At 44.3% G+C, this 25,669-nt stretch overlaps 1 protein-coding gene across 1 annotated transcript; it reads left to right on the forward strand.

The window, feature by feature from the left end:
* Positions 1-50: 50 nt before the first annotated feature.
* Positions 51-25,219, forward strand: upk3b (uroplakin 3b; the record flags this gene model as incomplete). The annotated part of the gene is made up of 6 exons (XM_080529320.1): positions 51-62; positions 13,214-13,355; positions 17,043-17,277; positions 17,682-17,764; positions 24,924-25,053; positions 25,156-25,219. The coding sequence occupies 6 exons, from the start codon at positions 51-53 to the stop codon at positions 25,217-25,219; spliced, it is 666 nt and encodes a 221-aa protein (XP_080385446.1).
* Between the last annotated feature and the right edge of the window lie 450 nt (positions 25,220-25,669).

The following is a 25,669-nucleotide window of genomic DNA, read 5'->3' on the forward strand; positions in this document are numbered from 1 at the left end:
CTGCCATGTTGTCACTGCCAGGTTTTCAAGCCGTGCATCAGAATCTCACGATGTCGTCCAACGTGAGAACTATAGCCTACAGGTGTACGGCCCCACCTGGTCTGACCTGACTAACTGACTCTCTAACCTTACTTAACCTAACCCTAAATTCTGACTAAATACATTAGATTCAACCTTTGTTATTGCGTACAACGAAATGTATTTTTTTGCTCTAGGCACAGGGTCAGCTATAGTCAGCTCCCCTGGAGGAAATTAGGGGTTAAGTGCCTTGCTCAAGGGCACAATGACAGTGGTAGGCACCTTAGATACCTTAGGCCAGTGGTTCCCAACCGGGGGTACGCGGACCCCTAGGGGTACGTGAGGGGATTGCAGGGGGTATGTGGAAAGATTTGGAATTATAATTTATTTCCCCTTCCAAAAAAAAAAAAAAATACACAAGTCTTTAATAAGTACACAAAACCTGTTGTTAAAATGGTACGCTGCAACTTAAGTTTCTCCCCGACAGGTGATGACTGTAACACAAGTGGTAGTCACGTCACATTTAAATCATGTTCACGATCACTTTCGTGCGCAAGTCAGCTAGGCCTGTCAGTTGGCAACCTACCGCAAAGATGGACAGATGGCTAAAACGTCCAGCTACAGTAACGGTCAAGAAAACTGAGGCAAAAAAGAAAAAAGGACCCCGCTATTATCTGGAAACATATGTTTTGTGGGGATTTACATGTACATCGGCTAATCCACCACAGCCACAGTGCTTTTTCTGCTGCGAAGTCCTGGCTAATAATTAAATGAAGCCATCCCATTTACAGCGACACCAGAGCACCAAACACCTAGCAACTGTTGGTAAAACTGACGACTTTTTCAAGCGAAACTGTCAGAGCTCAAGTCAAGTCAGGCTACACTGAAGGTGGCGGCAAGTGTGTCAAGCAAAGCACTGGAGGCGTCCTATGCTGTTTCATTACTGGTGGCTAAGTAAAAAAAAACACATTCGATCGCCGAAGATCTGATTTTGCCTGCCGCTATGATTTTGACTAAAACTATGCTGGACAAGAAAGCAGCTGACGCGCTCAAGTTGGTACCATTATCAAACAATACCGTCTCCCGTCGGATTGATATGTCCATAAATATTGTCGGACAAGTGGTGGATCAAATGAAGCAAGCAGGTCAGTTCGCTTTGCAATTGAAATGACCGACGTTAGTGGGGAGGCTCAGCTGCTGGCTTTTGTGCGTTATAAAAAAGAGTCGGACATAAATGAGCATATCTTGTTTTGCAAGACGCTGCCAGGAAAGACAACTGGCGAGGAAATGTTTTTTATTATTGACAGCTTCTTCAAAGACAACGATCGTGGAAATGCTGCAGTCACATCTGTACCGATGGAGCGGCAGCAATGACAGGTAAGGTGCGTGGGCTGCTTGGGCGTGTGATGAAGGTGAACCCCGAAATTAAGTGGATATACTGTATTATTCAATGGGAGGCACTCACCAGCAAAAAGATGAGCCCCGAGTTAAGTGCAGTTATGGATGACGCAGTTAAGGTGATTAACTTCATTCAGTCCCGGCCAATGAACCACAGACTGTTTCAAACTCTTTGTCATGGCAGCGGGTCAGAGCATGAGCAGCTACTGCTTCACACAGACGTTTGCTGGCTGTCTCGTGGCAGTGTGTGTGTGTGTGTGTGTGTGTGTGATGAATGAATTAAACATTGAGGTGTTTGGCCAGGTGGCACATGTATTGGCCAATTAGCTCATGTAGTCTAATTTTGAATGGCAGTGTTTTGAAATGGCAAACATGTGACTTTATGTCAGATTGTTGTGTCTTAGGCAGAGAACCGTGTTTAGTGCATTTAAAAAGTGCCATTTTGAATAGCAAAATGTGTGTAAAGCAGAAAATGTGTTTAGAGTTTTGGAGACTTGAGAAGAGGTTTTGCTCTCTGTGTGTCAGTTTAAATAATTGTGCTATTGTTTGGCTAATCCATGGGAGGGTTCGTTTGGGGGTTATTTTGTTTGTTGTTTGTGATTGGTTAGGGGTATGCATGAGTGGAGTGATTGGTTGGATAGAATTGGGGGCGGGCTTAATGAGTGTGATCTGAGTTGTATAGGGAGAGGGGAGGTCAGTTGTGTAGAGAGATGGGAGTTGGTGAGTTGAGTTCTGTGTGATTGTGTAGTTTGTTGGATCTTTTCTGTTAGTTTGTTCACTGTTTTATTTACATGTACTAATATCAATGTATTGTGTTCAGTTTTACAATCTGTTTATTAGAGGAAGAAGGAAATCAAACCGAATTGTGTCAGTCTCATCATTTCACCCGTACTGCCGGAGCAAGCAGAAGATTCACCATTCAGCTAACTAGAGGGAGAGCTGAACAATTGTAAAACACCCGCTGACGACCGCAGGAGGACGGACCGTCAGTTAGCTAAGGAATACAAGCACGGTTGGACGCAACAGAAGCTCCGGGAGGACAAGGATCCATTCACCGGAGATAAGAGCAAGCTAAAGCCTGGTCAGGTTGGTGATGCAGCCGCCAGCCGGCAACGGAGCCGCAGCGCCCGAAACTGTAGCTAACTAGCCACTTGCTAGCTAGCGGAGCATTAGCCAACTAAGCTAGCGTTAGCCCTGTTGTCGCAATAGAGCAGCAGGCACGCGGTAGAGCTTATAGCACTCAAGGCTACAGCTAACTAGGCCGGAAACGGAGCCGTGGCGCCCGCGACTGTAGCTAATTAGCCACTTGCTAGCTAGCGTAGCATTAGCCAGCTAAGCTAGCGTTAGCCCTGCTGTCGAAATAGCGCAGCAGGCACGCGGTAGAGCTTATAGCACTCAAAGCTACAGCTAGCTAGGCAGGCAAGGAGTGAAACAATCCACGGCTAGCTTCAACTGGTTAACCCAACTGCAAGAATCCACAGCCAGCTAGGCTAACCTACAAGACCCACCAAGAAAGGAATTGCGAGCTAATAGCAGCTACCCAGAGAGCTACCCACACCCAGCACTCTTTTCTGTGACTTTTTGACTGTTTGCATTAAAATAGGTTTGTGTGTACCTGGGTATTAAGTCGTCGGGGGGAGGAAAATCCTCTCCCACTTTATTATTTTATTTTTAGCAGTATCCCTGGGATGACCCCACGGTGAACCTGGTTCCGCTGCCGAAGACTAGTTAAGGAAGTGCAGGGACCAGCGCAAATCAGCTCAGGGAGTCAGAGAGGGCTGAAGATATAAGATAGAAAGACGAAACAGGTACACACAAGTTATTTCTGAGTCACAGGCAGAATGGAGGCACTAAGGACCGAAAGGGAAAAGTTGGCAGTCACTTTTGAGAGAGGATACCGCCACATCATCAGGTCAGTGGCATTGATGGGCGAAGATGACATGAAACGCGAGTGGATAGCGCTCCTGTCAAACGCGAAAGACCTAAACTCTGCAGACGACAATTATGAGGAAGGTTTGCAGGCCAAAGCAAGTCAGGAACCTGAGACAGGTAACAGTCAGCTTCTTCAAGACATCACCAATGCCGCTGAGGAGAGAGCTCAGAAGGTTGAACAGGCCGGTCACGTCTTAAAGGCCAACATGTGGACAAGGTTCGCGGGGGTCGAACTTTCATCCACAATTAGACGAGCAGAAAGGAGTCACGAAGGCGCGAAGAGGATCAGTCTAGAAGAGGCAACCCACGACGTTTGTAAAGAACGAAGCACACTCACAGAGAACCTCATCATCAAAGCGCGAAGTCTGCTATCAAGCTGGGGGGAGTGGATCCCTGTAGTTGAGGCGTGCAACACGAGAAAGTCACTAGAGGAGCTGGAGGACAAAAGGGATGAACTTTGGGAAACGTTTGTGACTGAATTTGGAAGAGTTGAGAAGAAGAATACTGACAAAATGGCCGACAAGGCCGCCGCAGCAAAGCAAATGGCCACCGACGTTCTCGCCGAAGAAGAGGCCAAAGATCGAGCGACGAATAGAGAAAGGGCCGACGCTCTCGCCGAAGATGAGAGGAAAAGGGCCGACGCTCTCGCCGAAGATGAGAGGAAAAGGGCCGACGTTCTCGCCGAAGGTGAGAAGAAAAGGGCCGACGTTCTCGCCGAAGAAGAGGCCAAAGATCGAGCGACAAATAGAGAAAGGGCCGACGCTCTCGCCGAAGATGAGAGGAAAAGGGCCGACGCTCTCGCCGAAGATGAGAGGAAAAGGGCCGACGCTCTCGCCGAAGATGAGAGGAAAAGGGCCGACGTTCTCGCTGAAGAAGAGGCCAAAGATCGAGCGACAAATAGAGAAAATAAAGAAGCTATTGCCAAGCTGGAAAGGAAAGCCGCTGAGGCAAGACTGAAGTCAGCTGATAGCGTGGCCGAGTTTGAGAAGGAGACAGCGAAGGTGAAATTGGGGGCCGAAGAAGAGATCGCTGAGGCAAGGCAGAAGGCGGCCGTGATTGAGTTGAAGGCAGCAGAAATAGCCGCTCAAGAGCGCGCCAAACTACTGGAGGCTCAGCGGGAAGCATGGGAACAAGCCCGGGAGGCAGGGCTGGAGAGCGCCACGTATGGAGGCAACCGCACTGGAGCCATCTCCAAGATCAAACTCCCTCCAACAAGGCTGCCCGTGTTCAGCGGGTGTATGAGAGATTTTCACCGCTGGCGGAAAGATTGGGAAAGCCTGCAGCAGCAGGGAGACCCATCGGGATCACCAGAGGTGAAGAAACTCCACCTCCTCGAGAGCATAGACCGAAAGGTTTTCGAGGAGCTCAAACTCTCGAGCTACCGCTCAGCGGAAGACGTATTCAAAGCCTTGGAGAATCGGTTTGGAGACAAGGCAACCATCGCGCTGCAAATTATTGAGGAATTGGAAAGAATACCAGCGGTAAAAGGAAACCAGCCGAGGAAAGCGATCGACCTTATTCAGGCAGTGGAAAGAGCCCTCATGGACCTGACAGACTTAGGAGAAGTGGGCGCTATGAAGAACCCACTTGTACTTAAAGCCATCGAGGGCAAACTGCCAGATCGCGTGCAGGAAGGCTGGATTACCTTTGTAACCGAACCCGAAAACCAAGTCGCCCCAGACAAGCGGTTCGATGCTCTTCTTCTGTTTCTGAAAAGGCAGGAAGTAATCCTCGAGGGGATAGCTCGAATCCGAGGCTCCACAGAGACCTCTGAGGGAACACCGGAGAGGCCAGTCAGATGGGAGAAGAGGGCATTCACGAGGGCCACGGAGAGAGACTCACCGGTAGATGAAGAAGAGGAGGAACATCGAGGTGAAACCAGAGTCACGGGCAGGAACTCGGAAAGAAGAGAAGAGTGCGGCATCTGTGGAAGCGATCAGCACGGTGGCAAAATATTCTTCTGCCAAAAGTTCAAGAGTGTCAGTCTGGCAGAGAAACGAGCCATAGTAAGGCAAAGCAAAGCCTGTCAGAAATGTTTGGGCATGCACGGCGCCGACGGGGAGTGTAGTAACCGGTACCTGTGCAGAGTGTGCAAGCGGGAGGAAGGAAGGGCAAGTCATCACTACCTTCTGTGTCCCGAGTGGAGTGAGGGAAAGAAGACAGGGCCAGGGTTCTCTGATAAGCAACGAGAATTCCTGGATTCTTTGGGACTCAACCCTGAACAGGAAAGGAGGGCGAACGCATTCACCAGTAAGGCTTCGATGACGCTGAGCACGGGCGCAGAAGGCGGGGGTCTCTTCGCGGAGAATGGGCCAGAGGAACATCCAGTACTAATGATGACATTGATAGTCAAAACAGAAGCAGGAAATGCCCTGGGAACCCTCATAGACCTCGCCTCCGACACAAATTATATCACCAACCGGGCCGCCGATCGTCTCCAACTGGAGCGGAGGCAAGTAACACTGACCGTGCAGGGGGTCGGTGGAATGAAGGTCAGGGTCAAGACTAACAAATACCTGCTAAAGGTCAGGGCGTGGAGCAACAACAGATGGAGTCCCCACGAGATGGTATGCTACGGGCTCGACACAATCGCTCGTGCAGACAAGGTCATCAGTCCAGAGCGACTCTGTAAGTTCTTCCCTGGGGTCGAGAAGGAAGAGCTGGTCCGACCTAAGGAAATCGAGCTCTTGATCAGCCACCGAGAGGGACGACTCGCTCCACGGTGGAGAAGAGGGACGGGAGACTTAGTGCTGTGGGACGGGCCTCTGGGGAAGACCGTGGGAGGAACGCACCCAGACCTGTTTGAAAGTTGGGAAAGATCCGCACACAACTCCCAGACGCACTTTGCACGTTCTCTGAAAACGGAGGCAGTAAGATTTGAGGAGATCCCCTGCAAGACGCCCAGCGCAAAAGAAGAGGATGGAGACCAGAAGCCGCAAGGTCATGGAAAGACCGGGAGAACAGCTGCAAGCAGCAAAGAGGTCCTCGAGTGGTGGAGCTGGGATAGCATCAGCGCCGCGTGCGAGCCAAAGTGCGGAGGGTGTCGCTGCGGAAATTGTCAGCCGGGCGGGAAAGAGATGACTCTCGCAGAGGAAAAGAAGATCAAAACCTACGCAATTACCCGCGTCAACATCGGGGACAAGCCAGCCGGATGCATCGCCCAGCTGGCCATGAGGAAGACGGCAAGGCTGCCAGAGGTCGCCCACCTAAAAGAAGAGCGGAGAGCGCTTGAGGAGGACACCTATGTAGACGACATTCTAGCGTCTCATGGCGACAGGAGAGAGCTGAGGAGCATCACGGAGGGAATCGAGAGGACGCTCAACGCTGGAGGTTTCGCTCCGGAACCACGGATCCAGTCGGGTCAAAGTGGGAGGAGCAAAGAGGGCCAGCCTGCAGAAACGAGGGCCAATGTGGAGCCAGAGTCAGAGGTGTTGGTGCTGGCTGATCAGCTGAGCGAGGAAACATCCAGGGGAGTGGCTGTAAGTGCTCGAGACAGCGTGAGCATGCTGCAACGGAAAGCGTTCACTGCAACTGTAACACGCGCTCAGGCGAGGAAGGGGCTGGACCCGAAATGCGCCATTGAGGAGGAAGCAAATGCAAAGGGGACATCCACACCGGTTGGGAGTTCCAGGGACCTCGAGCATGAGAGGGAGAGGCTTTGGGGCGCTGCTCTCATGGACCTGATTGAGCCAGAACGCTTCAGTGAAATAGGCAGGCTCATTCGGGTAGTTGGGTGGGTCCGGCGAGCTGTTAGGCAGTGGTTGTTTTGCAGGAGGGCTCCAGAAGACGCAAAGTGGGAGGCTACTCGCCTGAGGGAGACAAGAAGCGGAGTTAGCCTCGGCGTCCAGGAAGAAGTGGGACGGTTTTGGCGACAGTGGAGTCAACTAGCTGGGCCCGGACTTCCCATCCGCACCAAGTGGCACAGAGAAGCCCGAAATGTGGCCGTGGGAGACGTGGTCTGGTTGGCTGACCAAAATGCCCTAAGGGGGCAATTCCGCCTGGGGCGGGTGGTGGAAGCGAGGCCAGACGAAAAGGGGTTGGTTCGGGACGTAGGGGTGAGGGTTTGCCTAAGCCAGCCTGCTCTAGGAGTGGGGGCTTCAGGACGAAGAAGGAGCGAAGGCCGCGATCTCTTCCCAACGCTCGACCGAGACGTCAGGCGGGTGGTCGTGCTGCTTCCCGTGGAGGAGCAGTAAAAATGACTGTATTGAAGAAAGGGAAAGTTGTGGTCCATTTAGTTATAAAGGACCAATGGACCAAGTGGGAGGTGTTTGGCTAATCCATGGGAGGGTTCGTTTGGGGGTTATTTTGTTTGTTGTTTGTGATTGGTTAGGGGTATGCATGAGTGGAGTGATTGGTTGGATAGAATTGGGGGCGGGCTTAATGAGTGTGATCTGAGTTGTATAGGGAGAGGGGAGGTCAGTTGTGTAGAGAGATGGGAGTTGGTGAGTTGAGTTCTGTGTGATTGTGTAGTTTGTTGGATCTTTTCTGTTAGTTTGTTCACTGTTTTATTTACATGTACTAATATCAATGTATTGTGTTCAGTTTTACAATCTGTTTATTAGAGGAAGAAGGAAATCAAACCGAATTGTGTCAGTCTCATCATTTCACCCGTACTGCCGGAGCAAGCAGAAGATTCACCATTCAGCTAACTAGAGGGAGAGCTGAACAGCTATGCATGTCATTTTATTGTGTTAGCAATTGGAAAAAACTGTAATAGAACACATGTGCGGTGGACAGATACAGTACATATAGTTAAAAGTCCCAGTGCTGTTATACTGTATATCGGCACTCATGGAATGCCTCTTGTCCAATCAAATGACTTGGTCGGAACTAACTGTTGTATAATAAATGTTATATTTGCAAGTTAGTGTTTAATTGAACATTTTTGGAAATAATCAACACGCATGAGTGAGGGGGTACTTCTGGCATGGCAAAACAGCTCAAGGGGTACTCAAGACAAAAAAGGTTGGGAACCACTGCCTTAGGCAACCCTCCAGTCGCCAGCTCAAATCCGACTCCCTCCTGAGGCGAGGATTGTGGTCTCTCCTCCCCTGTCAAACTTCACATTGTTGTCCTCTATCGCTCCCCCCAGGTCCGCTTGGTCACTTCCTAGGTGAGATGGATGTCCTTCTCAGCTCCTTCCCTGATGATGGCACTCTGCTTGTACTACTGGGTGACTTCAACATCCAGTCAGAGGAGCTGCTTCTCTCATCTGGAGTACTTGACCTTCTCCTCTCCTTCGACCTTACCCTGACCCGCTCTCCTCCGGCTCATAAGGCAGGCAATCAGATCCTCCCATACCTCCAACCTTACTGTTACCCCTCTTCCAGTTTCTGATCATCACTTTGTATCCTTCTCCCTCCCCCTCAAAAGCACCTCTTCCCTGTCAGCCCCTAACCACTTTAGACCCTCTCGTCACAACATATGTACGTACCCTGTCCACCCTCTCTTCCTCTGTCTTATTCTCCCTACCCTCTGTTGAATCCTTCTCCCTTCTATCCACTGACTCAGCATCCTCCACCCTCCTGTCCACTCTCGCCTCATCCTTCAACGCCCAAAATTCGGACTAAATAGCTCATTCAGTTGTTCATCCATTTTCAGTATGCAAGCTTAACCTTTTCAAAATGGGATAAAAGTGACGACAAGAGAGTTCATATCGCAGACGGGAGTCGACATAAATTATAATAAACCATATTCACATACCCTCACACACAACAAGTTACAACATTGATAGCTGTTAACAGACAGAAGGAGGAGGAAGAAGCAGAAACAGTGGTGGAAAGGCACAGGTCCAGGTTGCCATGGAGAGGAGGCCTGAAGCCCCAGTGCCTGCACATCTGGTCAGGGGGAACTCTGTAAGGACCCTGACGACAGCACAAGATGGACGCCCCCCCCCCCACGAACCCTCTTACTCCCCAGATAATAGCTGACCAGACCGTGACCTGTAATACACTGTGGGCCAGTTTCACAGACAAGGCTTAAGCCTAATCCTGGACTAAAAAGCATCTTCAATGGAGATTTTACATTGAAAGTGTGATTTAGTCCAGGACTAGGCTTAAGCCTTGTCTGTGAAACCGGCCCTGTGTGTGTTAACTGTAATATGCTGTGTGTGTTAACTGTAATATACTGTGTCTGTGTGTGTTAACTGTAATACACTGTGTGTGTTAAAAAATAATAATATATATATAACTACGTAGGGCGCCCGTGAAATAATGTGTAAAATGAATTAGGCTACTGTAAGTAACGGGTAAAGGCGTCTGCTAAATTGTTATTTATTTATTTGACCTTTATTTAACCAGATAAAATCAGTTGAGAACAAATTCTCATTTTCAATGATGATCCGGCCAAGAGGCCGCGGCAAGAATAAAATAAATGGCATGTAACATGACTGTATTATTAGAGCATTATTCTCTATATCTCTCTCTGATGTTTACGAATAAACATCGTTGCACCACATTCAAAGGAACACATACTGTATATATTTCAGAAAATGTTTTTATTGGCACTGTAAAAAAATCGTATCCATCATAATTACACCACAAACAATAGATAATGCAGCACAGCATGTATGGCACTCACAGAGAGATCATATACACACGGTGTTGATTCTCTGTGCTGTACCTACAGGCGAGTTATTTCTCATTCTCTTTGTGTTCCATGTTGTACTTGTAGGAGTGTCACATATGCTGTAATTTTAGCTGGGGGCACATACAGGTAGCCTGAGTCAAGGTGTGTCAGCTGCCAACTGCTGCAGCGCTGGAAATAGTTACCTTTTGGAATACATTCTCTTTTAGAGCTTATTTTATCCTCTAGAGTAGGCTATTGTAGATAGATTTTTCTTTCCATTTAGTGAATTCATTTGTCCTAGTTGTTCTCTAGCCTAAATGTAGGTCTGCCTGATCTGTGTGCATGCTGTATAAGGTTTCAGCGCCTATTCCTTGTCATCTGCCACCAACAATAGTTTAACTTTACCTGGAGCCAGAGGAGGAATGAAGACGCACCTAGAGTGATAACATACATGTCTGTTGTCTAAATCATCACCGGACGCTTGAGGCATACCATTTCGACAACTTCGTCATACATTACCTATCTGAGATGACTTGGACAGACATTTTTTACACATCTCTCTTCAGTGCACTTATCCTTGGAGTCGGAGCCCGTAAGTTATCGTCACTGTTGAACTGACCAAAGTAACTGATATAGCGCGGATAGAATTCATTCATTCCGTGCGTCACGTGTATACAGTATTGTATAAATCTGTCAGTATTTTTGTATGAATTATTTTCTTTAATATCACAGTTCATTGTACTGTTTAAATACAAAAATCGTTGAAAACGTGTATTTTGCTTTTCCATATCGCATCATGTTCCGAATTATCATAGGCTACAGTGCATTGTGAGAAGTTCCAATCTATGTTTTAGGGCACATTGATTAGTGAACTGATTGAGGGATTTGTAATGATAAAATAGGAAGAGGAGCAAAAACCTGTTTTTGTTGTGGAATTTGTCTTTCTTCAAATAGTTTTCCTTGAAACCCAAGCCTCATTTGACAGGACAATTTCACCATGGATGAGATGCGAACAAACTGGTTATTCAGGTTTAAAGACAGAAATTAGATTCATATCCCTTAGTTGACCTTCTAGTTAGAAACTAGTCTTTGCAGTACAAACAAGTGGGAGGTGTCCAGCCGGAACTCCTGTGCCATAACATGAGGGCATTAAGTCACCATGACTCAGTCAACATGAGGTCATTGTATGCACCTGATCTTCTATGTCAACACGGTGTTGGCACGGCGATCCTACTGAAAATAAGAATGAAACAGGGCATTTGTTTGGTGTGGTAGCAGTGAGATAGTATTTTAACCATTATTCATACCCAACTTGTTTTTTACCCATTAAGGTGACAATGTGAATACAGTGGGGTGAAAAAAATGTGGGCACCCCTAGTCAAAATGCCTTTTACAATTAATATATTTTGAGTGAAAAAGAGTGAAAAGAAGCAAACCTAACCTTGCATGCACGGCATGTTTGAGATCTCTCCACAGATTTTAAATAATATTCAAGCCTGGGGACTGTGATAGCCATTCCAAAACCTTCATCCATCTTTCCTGCGGTACTTCATGGTTGATTTTGATGCTTCGGGTCATTGTCTTGCTGGAATACCCAACCTCTCTTGAACTTCAATTTCTGGACTGACCTTCGAACATTAGCCTCTTGAATGTCTTGATATTTGGTGGAATCCGTTCTTCCTTCCAACCGCACAATATTGCCTGTGCCCCCAGCTGCTACACAACACCAAAGCATAATGGATCCACCTCCATGCTTAACAGTTGGCAAGGTGTTCTTCTCTACAAATGCTTCACCCTTCTTTCTCCAAACATACCTTCTTTGGTTGTGGCCAAAACGTTCAATTTTGGTTTTGTCAGTCCAAAGCACATTGTTCCAATAGGCTTCAGGTTTTTCAAGGTTTTCTTTTGTATACTTCAGACGCTTAATTTTGTGTTGAGGTCGTAGGAAAAGCTTCTTTCTGGCAACTCTGCCATGTAGGTCTTTGTTGTTTAAGGTACGCTGTATTGTTGTCCTGTGAACAACTAGACCATTGTCTGCTACTCTCTGCAGTGATGTGTGGGTTCTTCTGAGCTTCTGAGCATTCTCACCAGATCTCAGGCCATTCTATCAGAAATGTTTCTGATAGAAAGTCTTCCAGATCTTGCCTTGACTTCAATTGTTCAATTGTTATTTATTTTCCATTTTCTGATGATGTTTCTGACAGTGGAAATGGGTAGTTTGAAATGTTGCGAGAGTTTTTTTTGTAGCCTTCTCCTTGATGGTGGAAGTGAACTATCTTGATTCTGACATCCTTGGACAACTGTTTAGAGAGGAACCCATGGTTTTTAACACCAAACAACAGCCACTGCAGTCGGATACTTTAGAAGGCATGGAGTTACTTCATAATATATAGTTCAACCCTGGAATTATATTCACCTGACTCATTGAAGCCCTAACGAGTAAATCACCTTGGTCTAGGCCTTAGTAATCGTATTCTCAAAAGGTAACAAAGAATAATACAAAAGGTTACCAAACTTTTTTACCCTTTTACTTTTGTAGCATTTAAAAACTCTGTATATAAATAAAAAGAAACCTTGCTTTAAAATTTGCAGAAAGGTGTCATGTTTAACTTTGTAGCCCACATTTGTGCACCCCACTGTATATGAATTTAAAAAGACAGAGATTAGCAGTCTAAGAAATGTGACAGGGGCTGGTGAAAGGAGTAACAAGTCGGCAAGCACCATTATTTTTTTTTTAAATGCCTTTTTCTTTTCTTTTTTTCATATTACGAAAGTTGAAGTCCCACTCAATAGGCTATAACAAACAACAGTTTTAGGATACTCCCCAATTGTTTTTTTTGCAAATTAGACTTGTTTTCAATACGCAATTCCCAGCATTCGTTGTCTACTTTAACACGTAGTACTCAGAGAAGTGTTGGTGATATTTGTTGTGTTTAAGTTTTTAGCATGTTCAGAATGTTGTGATGTGCTACACATGCAGATGTTTTGTTACATTGTGATGTTCTTTGTTGTTAGCTAGCTAGCGAGCGCGATGAAGCACAGTCTGTTTGTTTTCATTCAGGGCGATTTTCTCCTCTAGTTGAGTTTGAGGTGTACCAACATTCAAACAATTATATCTTCTATATATCGACTATTTTCACATTTCAATGTATGAAACATAATTTGAAAGCTTACAATCTGCACTTTCATAATCTGACCAAACCGACTTGGTCCACCTTTCACCAGCCCCTGTCACTAATATGCATCCATAACTTGTTTTTTTATTTGTATAGTTCACTCTGTGGATCGTGTTCCTGAGATTCTTCTCTATGAGGCGAGTGGCAGGGTAACTAGCACAGCCATGGTACTGGGGCAGCCTCTATGCTACTTCAACACTCTGACCCAGCTCCCATGCACCCAGAAGACCTGTGAGGTGTGGGCCACCATCGCCTCTGGGCCAGGTAGGTCTGCCAACGAAGGGTGCGAAGCATTTTAAGTCATTCAAGGTCCAATTAAGGATCATGTCCTTAGAAATTATTTGGGAAAACCTGACAATGTGTTACGATCACAGCTAATGAACCCAGGCGCGGAACACAGAGTCAATACAGATATAAAATACTAGGGTATTGTAATAAACCTCCTCTTAAAGGTGGGGTAGACCAAACCGGCCTACTGTCAGACAACGAGTACAGAGGACACACTACAAGGGCTTTAAAGAAAAAGGGACCACTTTACTTGACGGTCAGTTATTAAGACAGCAGGTTATCAGGAAACCGTTCAGGGTAAGGTAGGCTAATCAGAACTCAGGCGCTCCCCGTGTATTACAGGCTAGAGGCTACAGTGTATTACAGGCTAGAGGCTACAGTGTATTACAGGCTAGAGGCTACAGTGTATTACAGGCTAGAGGCTACAGTGTATTACAGGCTAGAGGCTACAGTGTATTACAGGCTAGAGGCTACAGTGTATTACAGGCTAGAGCCTACAGTGTATTACAGGCTAGAGGCTACAGTGTATTACAGGCTAGAGCCTACAGTGTATTACAGGCTAGAGGCTACAGTGTATTACAGGCTAGAGGCTACAATGTATTACAGGTTAGAGGCTACAGTGTATTACAGGCTAGACTAGAGCCTACAGTGGACATGCTCAACAGAGTCACACATTGGAGCACACGTTTAATAGAGCCACGGCACACCACACACAGTGATTCATACACACCAATGTGGTCAACACAGCCAAACACACACACACACACACACACACACACACACACACACACACAGACACACACACACACACACAGTGGGTTTAAAGCTTAGATGGTCAACACAGGACCGGAGCTACACATGCCCAAACACTCACACACACACTCATACTCACACACACACACACACACACACACACACACACACACACAGTGGGTTTAAAGTTTAGTTGGTCAACACAGGACCAGGTGATCACACACATTCACTAAGCTATAATTACCACGCTTGTACCCAATCCCCAGTACCCCCTTATCGATCACAATCGACAACCTCGCTGTAATTAAAAACACTAATATAACAATTGAATTAATAATTTGTACTAGGCCTAGACGAAGACAACATTAACGTGCATAGACAGGTTAAAATGGCACACAACACGTGACTCTGTGTAGCGTGTGAGTTTTTGTCTGGGGTAAGACCATCGGCAGTGCAGGAACGAGTTGAGAGAGCGGCAGCAGGCCAAACACTCCAGTCCACGGGAGCAGCTGGGCAACACTCCTACAGTTTTTTACGATTGCTAACTCACCATGTTCAATACTGAAACCACAGTTTCACAACTCTTCATACAGTCAGCAGAGCAGAAACCCATGTGAACAAAACTGTGACTCTTTCTCTGTGATTTGTGCATTGCTTTCATACAGAATGCATTCAATGACTACGTTCTCCAAATGCCATAACACTTCTCTCATTCAAACTCCCCCACTTGCAAAATACTATGTATTTGCAACAAATTTTTTCATTGCTAACATACTGTGTTCAAAACTCTGAAGAACACATTCAAAACTGAATTATTTGGTGCAATTTTGCAGTAATCATATTCCTATCATATATGACAGAAAGCTCGCAATAAACTGTTTTTTGCACAGTGTTTGAGTGTGCAGATGCTGTTATTTTGCACTCTATTGATACTCTTCAGTTCCACAACCTCAGCAAAATCTGATAACGGATGAGCGGTGGTATTTTCACTATTTGCAGTAATCATATTGAAATGTGTAGAAAATATTAGCAGAATATATACAATGAAATTAAATAGACTAGATGCATTGCCAGGGAAGACATTAGACGTGACCAGATGCAGACCAGAGGGTGGACCAAAACCCTCAGGAGTGAGACATTTTTGGTGTGATTGCTATTGTATTGTAGCCCTGGAATTTCAGTTTTTCTTTTTTGTTTGAACTTTGCGTCTTCCACTTTATTTTTCACTTTTGATTTTACACAAGTAAATGTAGTGTACTTTGAAGTAAATGTACCGTAACTTACTTTCTGCAAAGATACTGAAAAAAAAGGATAAACGATAGAATACAGTAAAGGATAGAAGCAAAAGATAGGATAAAGGATAGAAGCAAATTGCAGCATTTCTGATTCATTCTTGTTGCCTAATACTTTACAATTGTACAGTCAACTATTCTGTCTATGATTACTATAAATCAAACCATTTTTATAATGAAATATTCATTCTTGTGAAAATCATTCAAACTATGTAATGCTCCCTGTTGTTAGTATTTTGTAAGTCAGAATGTTATGAATGACAGTGTATGCTTCTGAGTGAACATTGTTGACAGTGTGTGGTTGAACGAGCTTCTTTTGAGACATGAATGAAGTCATTGGCCAACATGAGTGTTACGAATGCAGACTGTATGAAGAGTTGTGAAACTGTGGTTTCAGTATTGAACATGGTGAGTTAGCAATCGTAAAAAACTGTAATAAGCCCCGGTCCCCACTGGCTCACTAAGAACCCCAATCCCCCTGGCTGACTGGCTCTTCTGTACCGGTGACCCTAACCGCTTCACGAACACGCCACCTCCCAGGATGAGTGTGAGTCCTGTAGCAAAACGTGTGTGTAACACCCAGACACCCATCCTCCTTTGCCCCGTCTCCCGACTCGAGTCTCTGGCAGAGTTCACGTGCAAGGCTACAGTTGCAGCCAGTTCCCAATTAGGGTGAGCCTCCCTAGGCAATCACACTACAGTATTTAATGAGGGGATAGCAGGGGGATGGGGAAAAGCAAGGTGCTATGGCAAACGGGACAGGGTAAGAAGCAGGCAGGTAGGCAGGCAGGTGGGGCACGTAGGGCAGGTTGGGTAGACTGGGCAGGTAGACTAGGCAGGAAGGGCAGATTGGGTAGTCTGGGCAGGTAGACTAGGCAGGCAGGCTGGTAGGCGGACAGGTAGATGCAGAAGAAAAGCAGGAGGAGTCCTGACATATAAGGAGGCAAATGTCAGCCAGTCTACTAAAACACAGGGTCTAGAGAATTAGTATGGGGGGGGGGGGGTTGGGGGAGATGGTTACGGGTAGGGGAGGTTGTAAGCATGGGAGAACAGGTAGGTTTTGAGGTGGGATTTAAAAGTGGGGAGTGAGGGTGAGTCTCTGAGTGGTTGAGGGAGAGAGTTCCAGAGGTTGCAGCTCGTGAAAAAGCACGGTCACCGAAGCCTTTGAGTTTCGAGGGTGGGACAGTGAGGGGAACAGTGGATGAGGATCGGAGGGTACGGGTAGGGCGGTGGGGGAGAAGGAGGTCAGTCAGGTAAGGGGGGGCCAGGCTATGGAGGGCTTTGTATGTGAGGATGAGGTGATGAGGTGATGACCAACAGGTGAGCAGAACGAGCAAGGTGGAGAAGATGACTGACAGGGAACTGGAGACTGGCCATGCCCACACACAACACAGACAGACAAACAAGGCCAGACAGAAGAGAGGGAGGCACTGGCACCGAGTAGGTGGAAGTGGAGGGCGTGACTTAATGAGTCTTCTTCACTTTTTATACCTCCTACTCATCAAAGAACGTTCTTATTCCTTCAGTCAAATCTTTCAGTGCCTCGGTAAATGCAGTAGATGGATGACTAACAGCCTGTGATAATTCAGTGTCTTCATTTGGCCCTTTGTCCTACTAGGTATTAATAACTTTGACACAGACAAGCTGGATGAGGCAGTACAGATCCTCAATGCTTCTCCGTACCCGTCGGCCTTCAGCGGTCAGGGACAGATGTACTTCATCACGCGGCTGGGGAACCCCACTGACTTCCCCTGTGGGCCGTTGTCTGGGATCAGGTACTTCAGAGTCGGAGCCGAGGGCAACTGCACCACCACCAACTGTAATGGGATCCTGCCTCTGGGTTCAACTGTCAGGTAGAGCAATACCAAACGTGTGTGTATCGGGGCTGTGTCTGCATTCAAGATAGATAGGTTTTGAATGGGCAATTCTAATGTTTGTCTGAACTCTGAACAACAAGCAAGCTGTTGAATGCTTTGATATTTCTAAATGCTTAAATGCATTGTTACAATGTTGACAATCAGTGGCTTTTGACATATTTGAAGTTGTAACTCAATGCTACATATTCGTTTTGTTGTTTTGGCCATTTGGAGTTAAAGCAGTGCATGTGCTGCCCTATACACATTGCCTGTTTGTTGTGATTATTAGGCCTACGTGACAACGTTTGCAGGAAAAGCGCTATACAAATAAAAGTTATTATTATTATTATTATTATTATTATTATTATTATTATTACTACATACACCCTGTTGTTTTTCAGAGTGAGGTACATCCTCACTGATCCAGTGTCCAATAGAGTGGTCTCAGAATCTCAATGGTCATACCCCATCTCTCTAACAACAAGTAAGTCAATTAAACGTATTGAAATATTTCATTCATGAAAAGGAACAAATAATAATAATGATTACTTACAATCCCTGTTGGCCCACTGTGCTTTCTCGATGTAGCTGAAGCTGATGGAACGCAGCACAAGATGTTCTTGTTAGTTTCACTAGGGGGCGCTAAGATCCATAGCTTGAAAAATGATGGCTTCAAAAAGAGAGCTTGAATGCTTTACTGATTTGATTATGAGAAGAAAGACATTTCTATATCTAAGCTATGTATGCAGAAAAAGCATTACAGAGGATTGATTTCATGTCATGCAGATAAGAGTTTGCTATCTTAAAAAGTAATTAACTTTGAAAAGTTTATATTAATGCCTTTGCCTGTGTGTGTTAACTCAGTGATGAGGGCGTGTTAAGCCTCATTATGTAATAACTGCACATTATGTAATAAAATCCCAAAATGTAATAAAAAGTCACTTTCAATATGTAATAACACCGCATTATGTAATAACCTGCACATTATGTAATAAATTGGCTGAACGCAAAATGTAATAACGTTTGCCATATTATGTAATAAATGTATTACATATTGTGCAGGTTATTACAAAATGCGGCGGTTGCACTTTTTTGTAACACAATTGAAAAAATGGAAATGTAATAAATATATTTGACCATGAAAAGCATTTTAATTCTCCAACATAAAAAAAAAATCCAGAATTGCATGTTGTGTTGAAACTAAATAGTATTTCTATCGACCACTTATATGCTGATTTGGTTGCATTCTTCTCAAGTTATTAATTAATTAATTCTGCCATTTAGCAGACGCTTTTAATCCAAAGCGACTTATGAAGCCCCCAATGGCAATTTGCTTGTTTAGTAGACATTCTGAAGACCTGATAACTCATTCCTTCAGGGGATCATATTATTGAATACAAATGTCAACTAACATTATGCAACTTTTCAAAGCATTTAAATGTACTGAGTGCGCTGCGCTGTGCTTGTTACTTTTTTTAAACTTTCTTTTTAACTTTAAAAAAATCATAGCCAGGGCTAAAAGTGGATTGAATTTCTTGCAGGTAGCCCAACTATACTACAATACAAAGAAGTAGAGTCTGCACACTGCTAGTAGACTGCTCCCAGTAGATTCATGTTGATGTTTCAGTCATACAAAACCTCCAGAAAAGGTATATAGCCTACTATACTATACTATATACTATACTATACTATACTATACTATACTATACTATACTACCCCAACCTTCATTGCTTCATATTGTTCTCCTCCCACCCCCATGCAGTGGAGCCCCTAGACTTTTGGGGGCCCTAAGCAAACAACATTATGGAGGCCCCTGGTAAGGGTCTTAGGCGGGTGACGATGTGGACAATTTTAAATTTATTTATTTCCCTGACACTAAAATATAATACGGTTTTACGAAGTTCGCGCATATGCGCGCGCTCGTGTGTGTGTAAGTAAAAAAACAGTCTGAAACAAAGGAATTCATTATAAATGTCATAATGTATTAATTAACAGTCACACACACGTCCGAGTATTTGATCAACAAAGGAGCCATGTGTAGTAACATCAAATTGGAGCAATATAAATAATGAAATATCAACTCACAATGGTGCTTATTAGAACTCTTAACACACTTACATTCTGAAACTGCTGGTGTTTTCACATTCTGAAACAGCAACATTAATATGTAATATCAAACAGAGCAAGAACAACAAATAAATAAACAAATAAATCAAAAAATCAATAAACAAGTATATTCTGAAACCGCTGGTGTTCTTATTTACATTTTACATGACTCCACTGGGTCTGTCTGTCTGTCTGCCTGCCTGCCTGCTTGTCTGTCTGTCTGTCTGTCTGTCTGTCTGTCTGTCTGCCTGCCTAAGACATCTTACTTATTTTGCACTCTGCATCTTATTTACATTTTTGCACTCTGCAGCTTCTTACTTATTTTGCACTCTGCATCTCCTTGCTTATTTTGCACTCTACTTATGTTTGCTGTTTGCTATTTGCTGAGCCCTACTCTGAACCTGCTCTATACTCTGAACCCTGACATACAGTAACCTTTTAGAATTTTTGGGTGGCCAGAAATGTGCGATCGCTTCATGATTGCTGCTGACAGTTGAGAGGCAGCTAGAAGTCAATTTCAAGCTAGAAGGGGGCGGGGCCCCACTAGGGGGGTTTTGAGGCAGCGGCGTGGATACTGCCAATAGTGGTTACGGATATGGATGTCCGTGGTGTTATAGATCATATAATAACGCCGTAATTGCAGGGAATACTTTACCAAACTAGCTATTTCACAATGAAAAGTAGTTAAACTCTTAACTACCCTCATATTGTTTAGCTTGTCAAACTAAAACTGTCCTTGGATGAATGTATGCGCAGCGTGAGCGCAGCGCGAGCAGACTCATAGCGACTGAACAATGATTTCCATTGAAAATACATTCATCCAAGGACAGTTTTAGTTTGACAAGCAAAACAATATGAGGGTAAAAAAAAAATTGGGACGGCCCCGCGGTGGCGCAGCGGTCTAAGCATCAGTCTCTGGTGCAAGCTGCCCACTGGGGACTGGGATCGAAACCCGGTCTCGCCAGACCCGGATATGGCCGGGGCCCACGGGGAGCAGCATATTGGACGGCCGCTCCCGAGGGTGGTATAGGCTATTTCCGGATAAGGATCCGTCGCGCAACACCGCCCCCGTCTGGTGCCGGAATAACAGTGTTGGGCTCGAGGGGCCGGTAAGCTAGTCTATCGGCTCTCTCATCTGGGCTGCCGGCCACGGGGTGCGCGTGCAGCCGATCCTACGCAATAGGCGACAGGGGATAATTGGACACTAGGTTGGGTATAATTGGATACTAAATTGGGTGAAAAAAGGGATAAAATCACAAATAAATGTATACAAAATAAAATAAAATATTCATGCATCCTGAACACACACATTCTGAATGCCGGCAGGGTGTAGGAATTAGAAACACTTGACAATGTGTATAGAACATTATTTATTGAAATACTGTAACTTAACACAACTTAACAAGTCTCCTTTATGAGTTTGCTCATAACTAAATAAACAAACAAACAAACAAATAAACATGGAAATGTGCAAAATCTGTCAACTATTCTTAGACATAGTTGTTGCGTACAGTAATGGTTTGAGCATTTATTTTTAAACTTAATGTTAGTTAACTTAAACGTAATGTTAGTTGGCCTATAGAAAACTCAAAATGATAGCATTTTAAAATATTTTCAAGTATTCGCATACCTTTCAACATGTTGCCTTTTATCAAGTGACAACTGACCAGTGATAGACACTATAAGCCTACCAAAGGTTTTCTATGAAGAAAAACCTAAAAAAAAGTCAGCAATTGAATTTGCACATGAACGCAGAACAAGTAGATGTTAAACAGAGTGCAGAAAAACGAGTTTTGTTTTCAGTCTATTTCTGCAAAAACTGCACTTTATGGATGTTTAAACTCGACGAAAGTTGACATTACTTCCCGAGGCGGACAAGAAAGGATGCATCCTAGCGCATTTCCTGATTGGCCGGTTACGATGTCAACTACGAGACGGGTCGCTAATTGACTCTCGCACGCAATCGCCAACCCTGACCATAGCCTATGACTCCAAAAACGATACGTCAACACCATGCCAGCGTTATCGTCTCGTCACAGTCTCAGATCACACATTCGGTAGTCGTGAGTCGGAGTCGTGAGAGTAACAAGCACCGCAGTGCACTCATTAAATGCTTTGAAAAGTTGCATAATGTTAATTGCCAGACAAGGCATTTTTATAACAATATGATCCCCTGAAGGAATGAGTTATCAGGTCTTCAGAATGTCTCCTAAACAAGCAAATTGCCATTGGGGGCTTCATAACTTGAGAAGGCAACCAAATCAGCATATAAGTGGTCGATAGAAATACTATTTAGTTTCAACACAACATGCAATTCTGGATTTTTTTTTTATGTTGGAGAATTAAAATGCGTTTCATGGTCATTTATTACATTTCCATTTTTTCAATTGTGTTACAAAAAAGTGCAACCGCCGCATTTTGTAATAACCTGCACAATATGTAATACATTTATTACATAATAAGGCAAACGTTATTACATTTTGCGTTCAGCCAATTTATTACATAATGTGCAGGTTATTACATAATGCGGTGTTATTACATATTGAAAGTGACTTTTTATTACATTTTGGGATTTTATTACATAATGTGCAGTTATTACATAATGAGGCTTAACAGGGCGAATAACGTTGCCCTTAATGGTCAACATCCTAGAGCGCCCAGGGCCCCGTTCCACTAAGCAAGATTATCTTCTAAGCCTCGATAAAGTTATAAGCCTCGATAATGTTAGCTTGCGGTCGGTTCCATCAATGTGGCTCAAATAATTCGCTGCTTGGTTGAACTCCTTCTGAGTCAGATATAATTAGCCTGGTCGTGAGCAGGCTAAAACACTGGCTAAAGTAATACGTGCGTCAAAAAAGGCTCACAGGCGGAAACTACATCCCGAACGACAGTTCCTTTTTTAGGAAATATTAGTTCCCACTTCACACGAGATAGATAGATGGATAGGTTGACTGTGTGATAGATAGATAATTTGATATTTTGAAAGTGTGATCGATCGATAGATAGTTTGATTGTGTGATAGATAACTTGATATTTTGAAAGTGTGATAGATAGATCGATAGATCAATAAATAAAAGAGTGTAAAAAAAAAGTAATTGTTTCAACTTGCATTGCTGTCATCACAGCGGTCTGGCTGGTGCAGTGGTTAAGGCAGCCAGCTAGAGTTCCAAAGGTTGTGTGTTCGAGACTTGACAAAGGGATTATATTATTTTTTTTACATTTAACCGAAGATTTCATGCAAAGGCTTCAAACACCATTGTAATCGTGTCAGTTCTTGTAAATTAGCCTGCACCATAATTTTATAGCCTACATACTTTTTTAGATGAGATTTTAGATTTGATTCAGACAACGAAATGCAGTAAAAAGTGTGTCCGAAGAGGGATTCGAACCACCGTCTAAAAATGACAAATAAATCCTATGGCAGCGGTCGATACCACTAGGCCATTGCGGCGATATGACAGTTTGTAGCCTGCTGCTGATATCACCACAGTAGTAATGAATGAATGAATGAATGAATGAATGAATGAATGAATGAATGAATGGAATGAATGAATGAATGAATGAATGAATGGACTTTATTTGTCATTGCTACAGTACAGGTACCAAACAACGAAATTTAGGAGGGGTGGCTCCCCTGGTGTTAGGAAAGGGGAAAAAAACACTTTTAGAAAAAGAATAAAATCACAAGAAGGTAAGGAGCTGGTTTACATCAATAAAGGCTATGTACACAATCCACTGTACTATACTGCACAGATAGTCAACTAGGGTTGTCATATTGCACAATAGTATTTTTTCACGTTATTTAAAGTGTCACAGTTTGCAGGCTTGAAATTTACATGTTTGTGCCTCAGCACTACACCTGATTTTTTCAGTCCAGCAGCTGCCATACAATCCGTCCAGACTGTCCAGGGCCCAGAACTTAGGTCTTTGCTGTGTTCAGGGCCTGGACGGCCCTGTGGTAGAAGCAGTTCTTCAGTCTGTTTGTCTTAGCGGCCGGGGTCCTGTACCTCCTTTTCGAGGGCAGCCTGATAAAGTGTACGTGCCCAGGGTGGGTCGGGTCCCTGGGCACGTACACTTTATCAGGCTGCCCTGATAAATATGAACATATAACAATAACTGAGGCTAGTATGACCTACGCATTTAATCGGTCAGCAATTTCTTGCCAAACCATTTCCCTCGCCTTGTTAATTGCGGCAGTATTGCACTATTTTACATCTTATTTTTCCGTCTTCATAAAGATCAATAATTCGGAATGCTGCGCAAATGTAGTACCCCTGCAGAGTGGAGTATCTTCATTTCGACAGATCGACTCTTCGGGGCTCTTTATGTCTGCGTGCACGCGCCCATATCGAAGATTTGTAAGCCGGTGTTCTGTGAACACTCATCACACAAGCCTGATCCTCGTTCGAGGAATCACCTGAGGCTTGAATTCCAATCCCGAGTTGCCTGATCGCCTGATTTATTTCAATCGCCGATATACTAAGCCACCTTTAGTGGAACGGCCCTCAGGGTGACTTCATTCACCATAAAATGCATAAATGATGCTTTATTTTGTAGTCAATCAAAATACAGTTGCTAGGCAAATAGCACATGAACACGGTGAAGAATGTGCTGGAATCTGTTGCCAGTTAGTGGATTAAAGCCAGAACAAACAACAAAATGTCAGCCCCGCCTCATAAAGCTGAAGGACGAAGAAATGTTACCACTCTGAAATTCATAGGCAGAACCCTGGATGCAATGACTGACTTTACAAACACCCGTTGTTTGTAAACATTGGAGTAAAACAGCCTTATATTGTGGGTTTTGATGGGGGTTAAGACAGTTCTATTACAGTAAACTCATGAAAGCTTATGAGTCATATTATTCAAGAATCAATGGGTTTATGTCATGAATCTATATCTATTACTATTATATGTACATGTTACGGTACATGTGGGAAAACGGTTTATGTTGGCATTTCCGGGGACGCATAAAACGTCGACTTGGTACATGCTGGCATGTCTAACCCTAACCCTAACCCTACCCCTAACCCTAGCACCCTAGCACCTAACCCTAACCCTAGCACCCTAGCATCTAACCCTAACCCTAGTTTTCCCACATGTACCGTATTCCCACATGTACCGTAACATATATATCCCAAAACAGCTTACAGTATTACGGATAGTGGCTTTGATGTTTCTGCATGTTACTTGTGTGCTCTTTGTTTATGCAACCAATACTAGAATGTTCTCTAATAGAAAGTGTTCTATTCTCTATTCTGTTATTGTAATAGCGTATAATAAACTTGATTTATATATATATATATATATTTTAAACCTTGTAACAAAGTGATTTACAAATAGATATGCAAATAAAAACAAAATTAGAAAAACAGTCAAAGACAACATCAATGAAAGGCTTTTTAGTCTAGAAAAGAAGCCATTTGAAAAGAGAATAGCGATCTTGCTAGCCTGGCATTCTCAGGCAGGTTGTTCCAGAGTCCAGGAGCCCTAAAGGCAAGGGCATGGTCACCTTTCTGTTCTCTGTGAATACGCAGGGAGGTCCTGGTCCACCATAGACGAGTGGATAGGAAAGCGTTCTGGGGGGATGGTGGTCATCACCGTCATCTCCTCCTGTCTGCTGGCTCTCCTGCTGCTGCTGCTGGGAGCTGTGCTGCTTCTGGACTGGTGAGTCACACGCAGAGAGAACCCATGGCTAAATATAAACCCCTCACTACCTAATTTTTCTAGCGTTGTGTAATGAACTCCCCAACCTCCCTCTCTCCACAGTATGGGTTCGTTCCGTGGAGGTCATGATATCACAACTGGTGCTGGGGTACTGAGACAGCGCTAGCATCCCTTCACACTGCACTCTGACCCCTCCAGCACCTTGCCTGCTTCTGCCACCTTCCAAGGATATAGACACATGCTAAATCACTTGTAGGTTGGATATATGTGGCTAGTAAAACCATGACAACATCTCTATCTGAGGAAATATATCCTTGTAGTTGATCATTATGTACACGGAGACCATAGAAACCTGCCTTTCAACCTTCAATAGTAAATCTTCTTAAAAATCAAGATTGTTTCAACAACCAAAAAAATGGTGTATCTAAACATTTGAATGTATTTGTACTTTGTACTTTTAAGGCTGTTTTGCGCATGATTTTCTCCTATATCAGTGCAGACTGGCAGGGAAGGAGCACAGGTTTCTAGCCTACAGAACACAGCTATTCTGTCGTGGCCTGATAATGAAGCATTGTTCTTTTTTATTTGAACACTTGTTTGATCGATTGATAGGATG

Source organism: Nansenia antarctica, assembly GCF_963989245.1.
Source record: "Nansenia antarctica genome assembly, chromosome: 4".
Taxonomy (NCBI): domain Eukaryota; kingdom Metazoa; phylum Chordata; class Actinopteri; order Argentiniformes; family Microstomatidae; genus Nansenia; species Nansenia antarctica.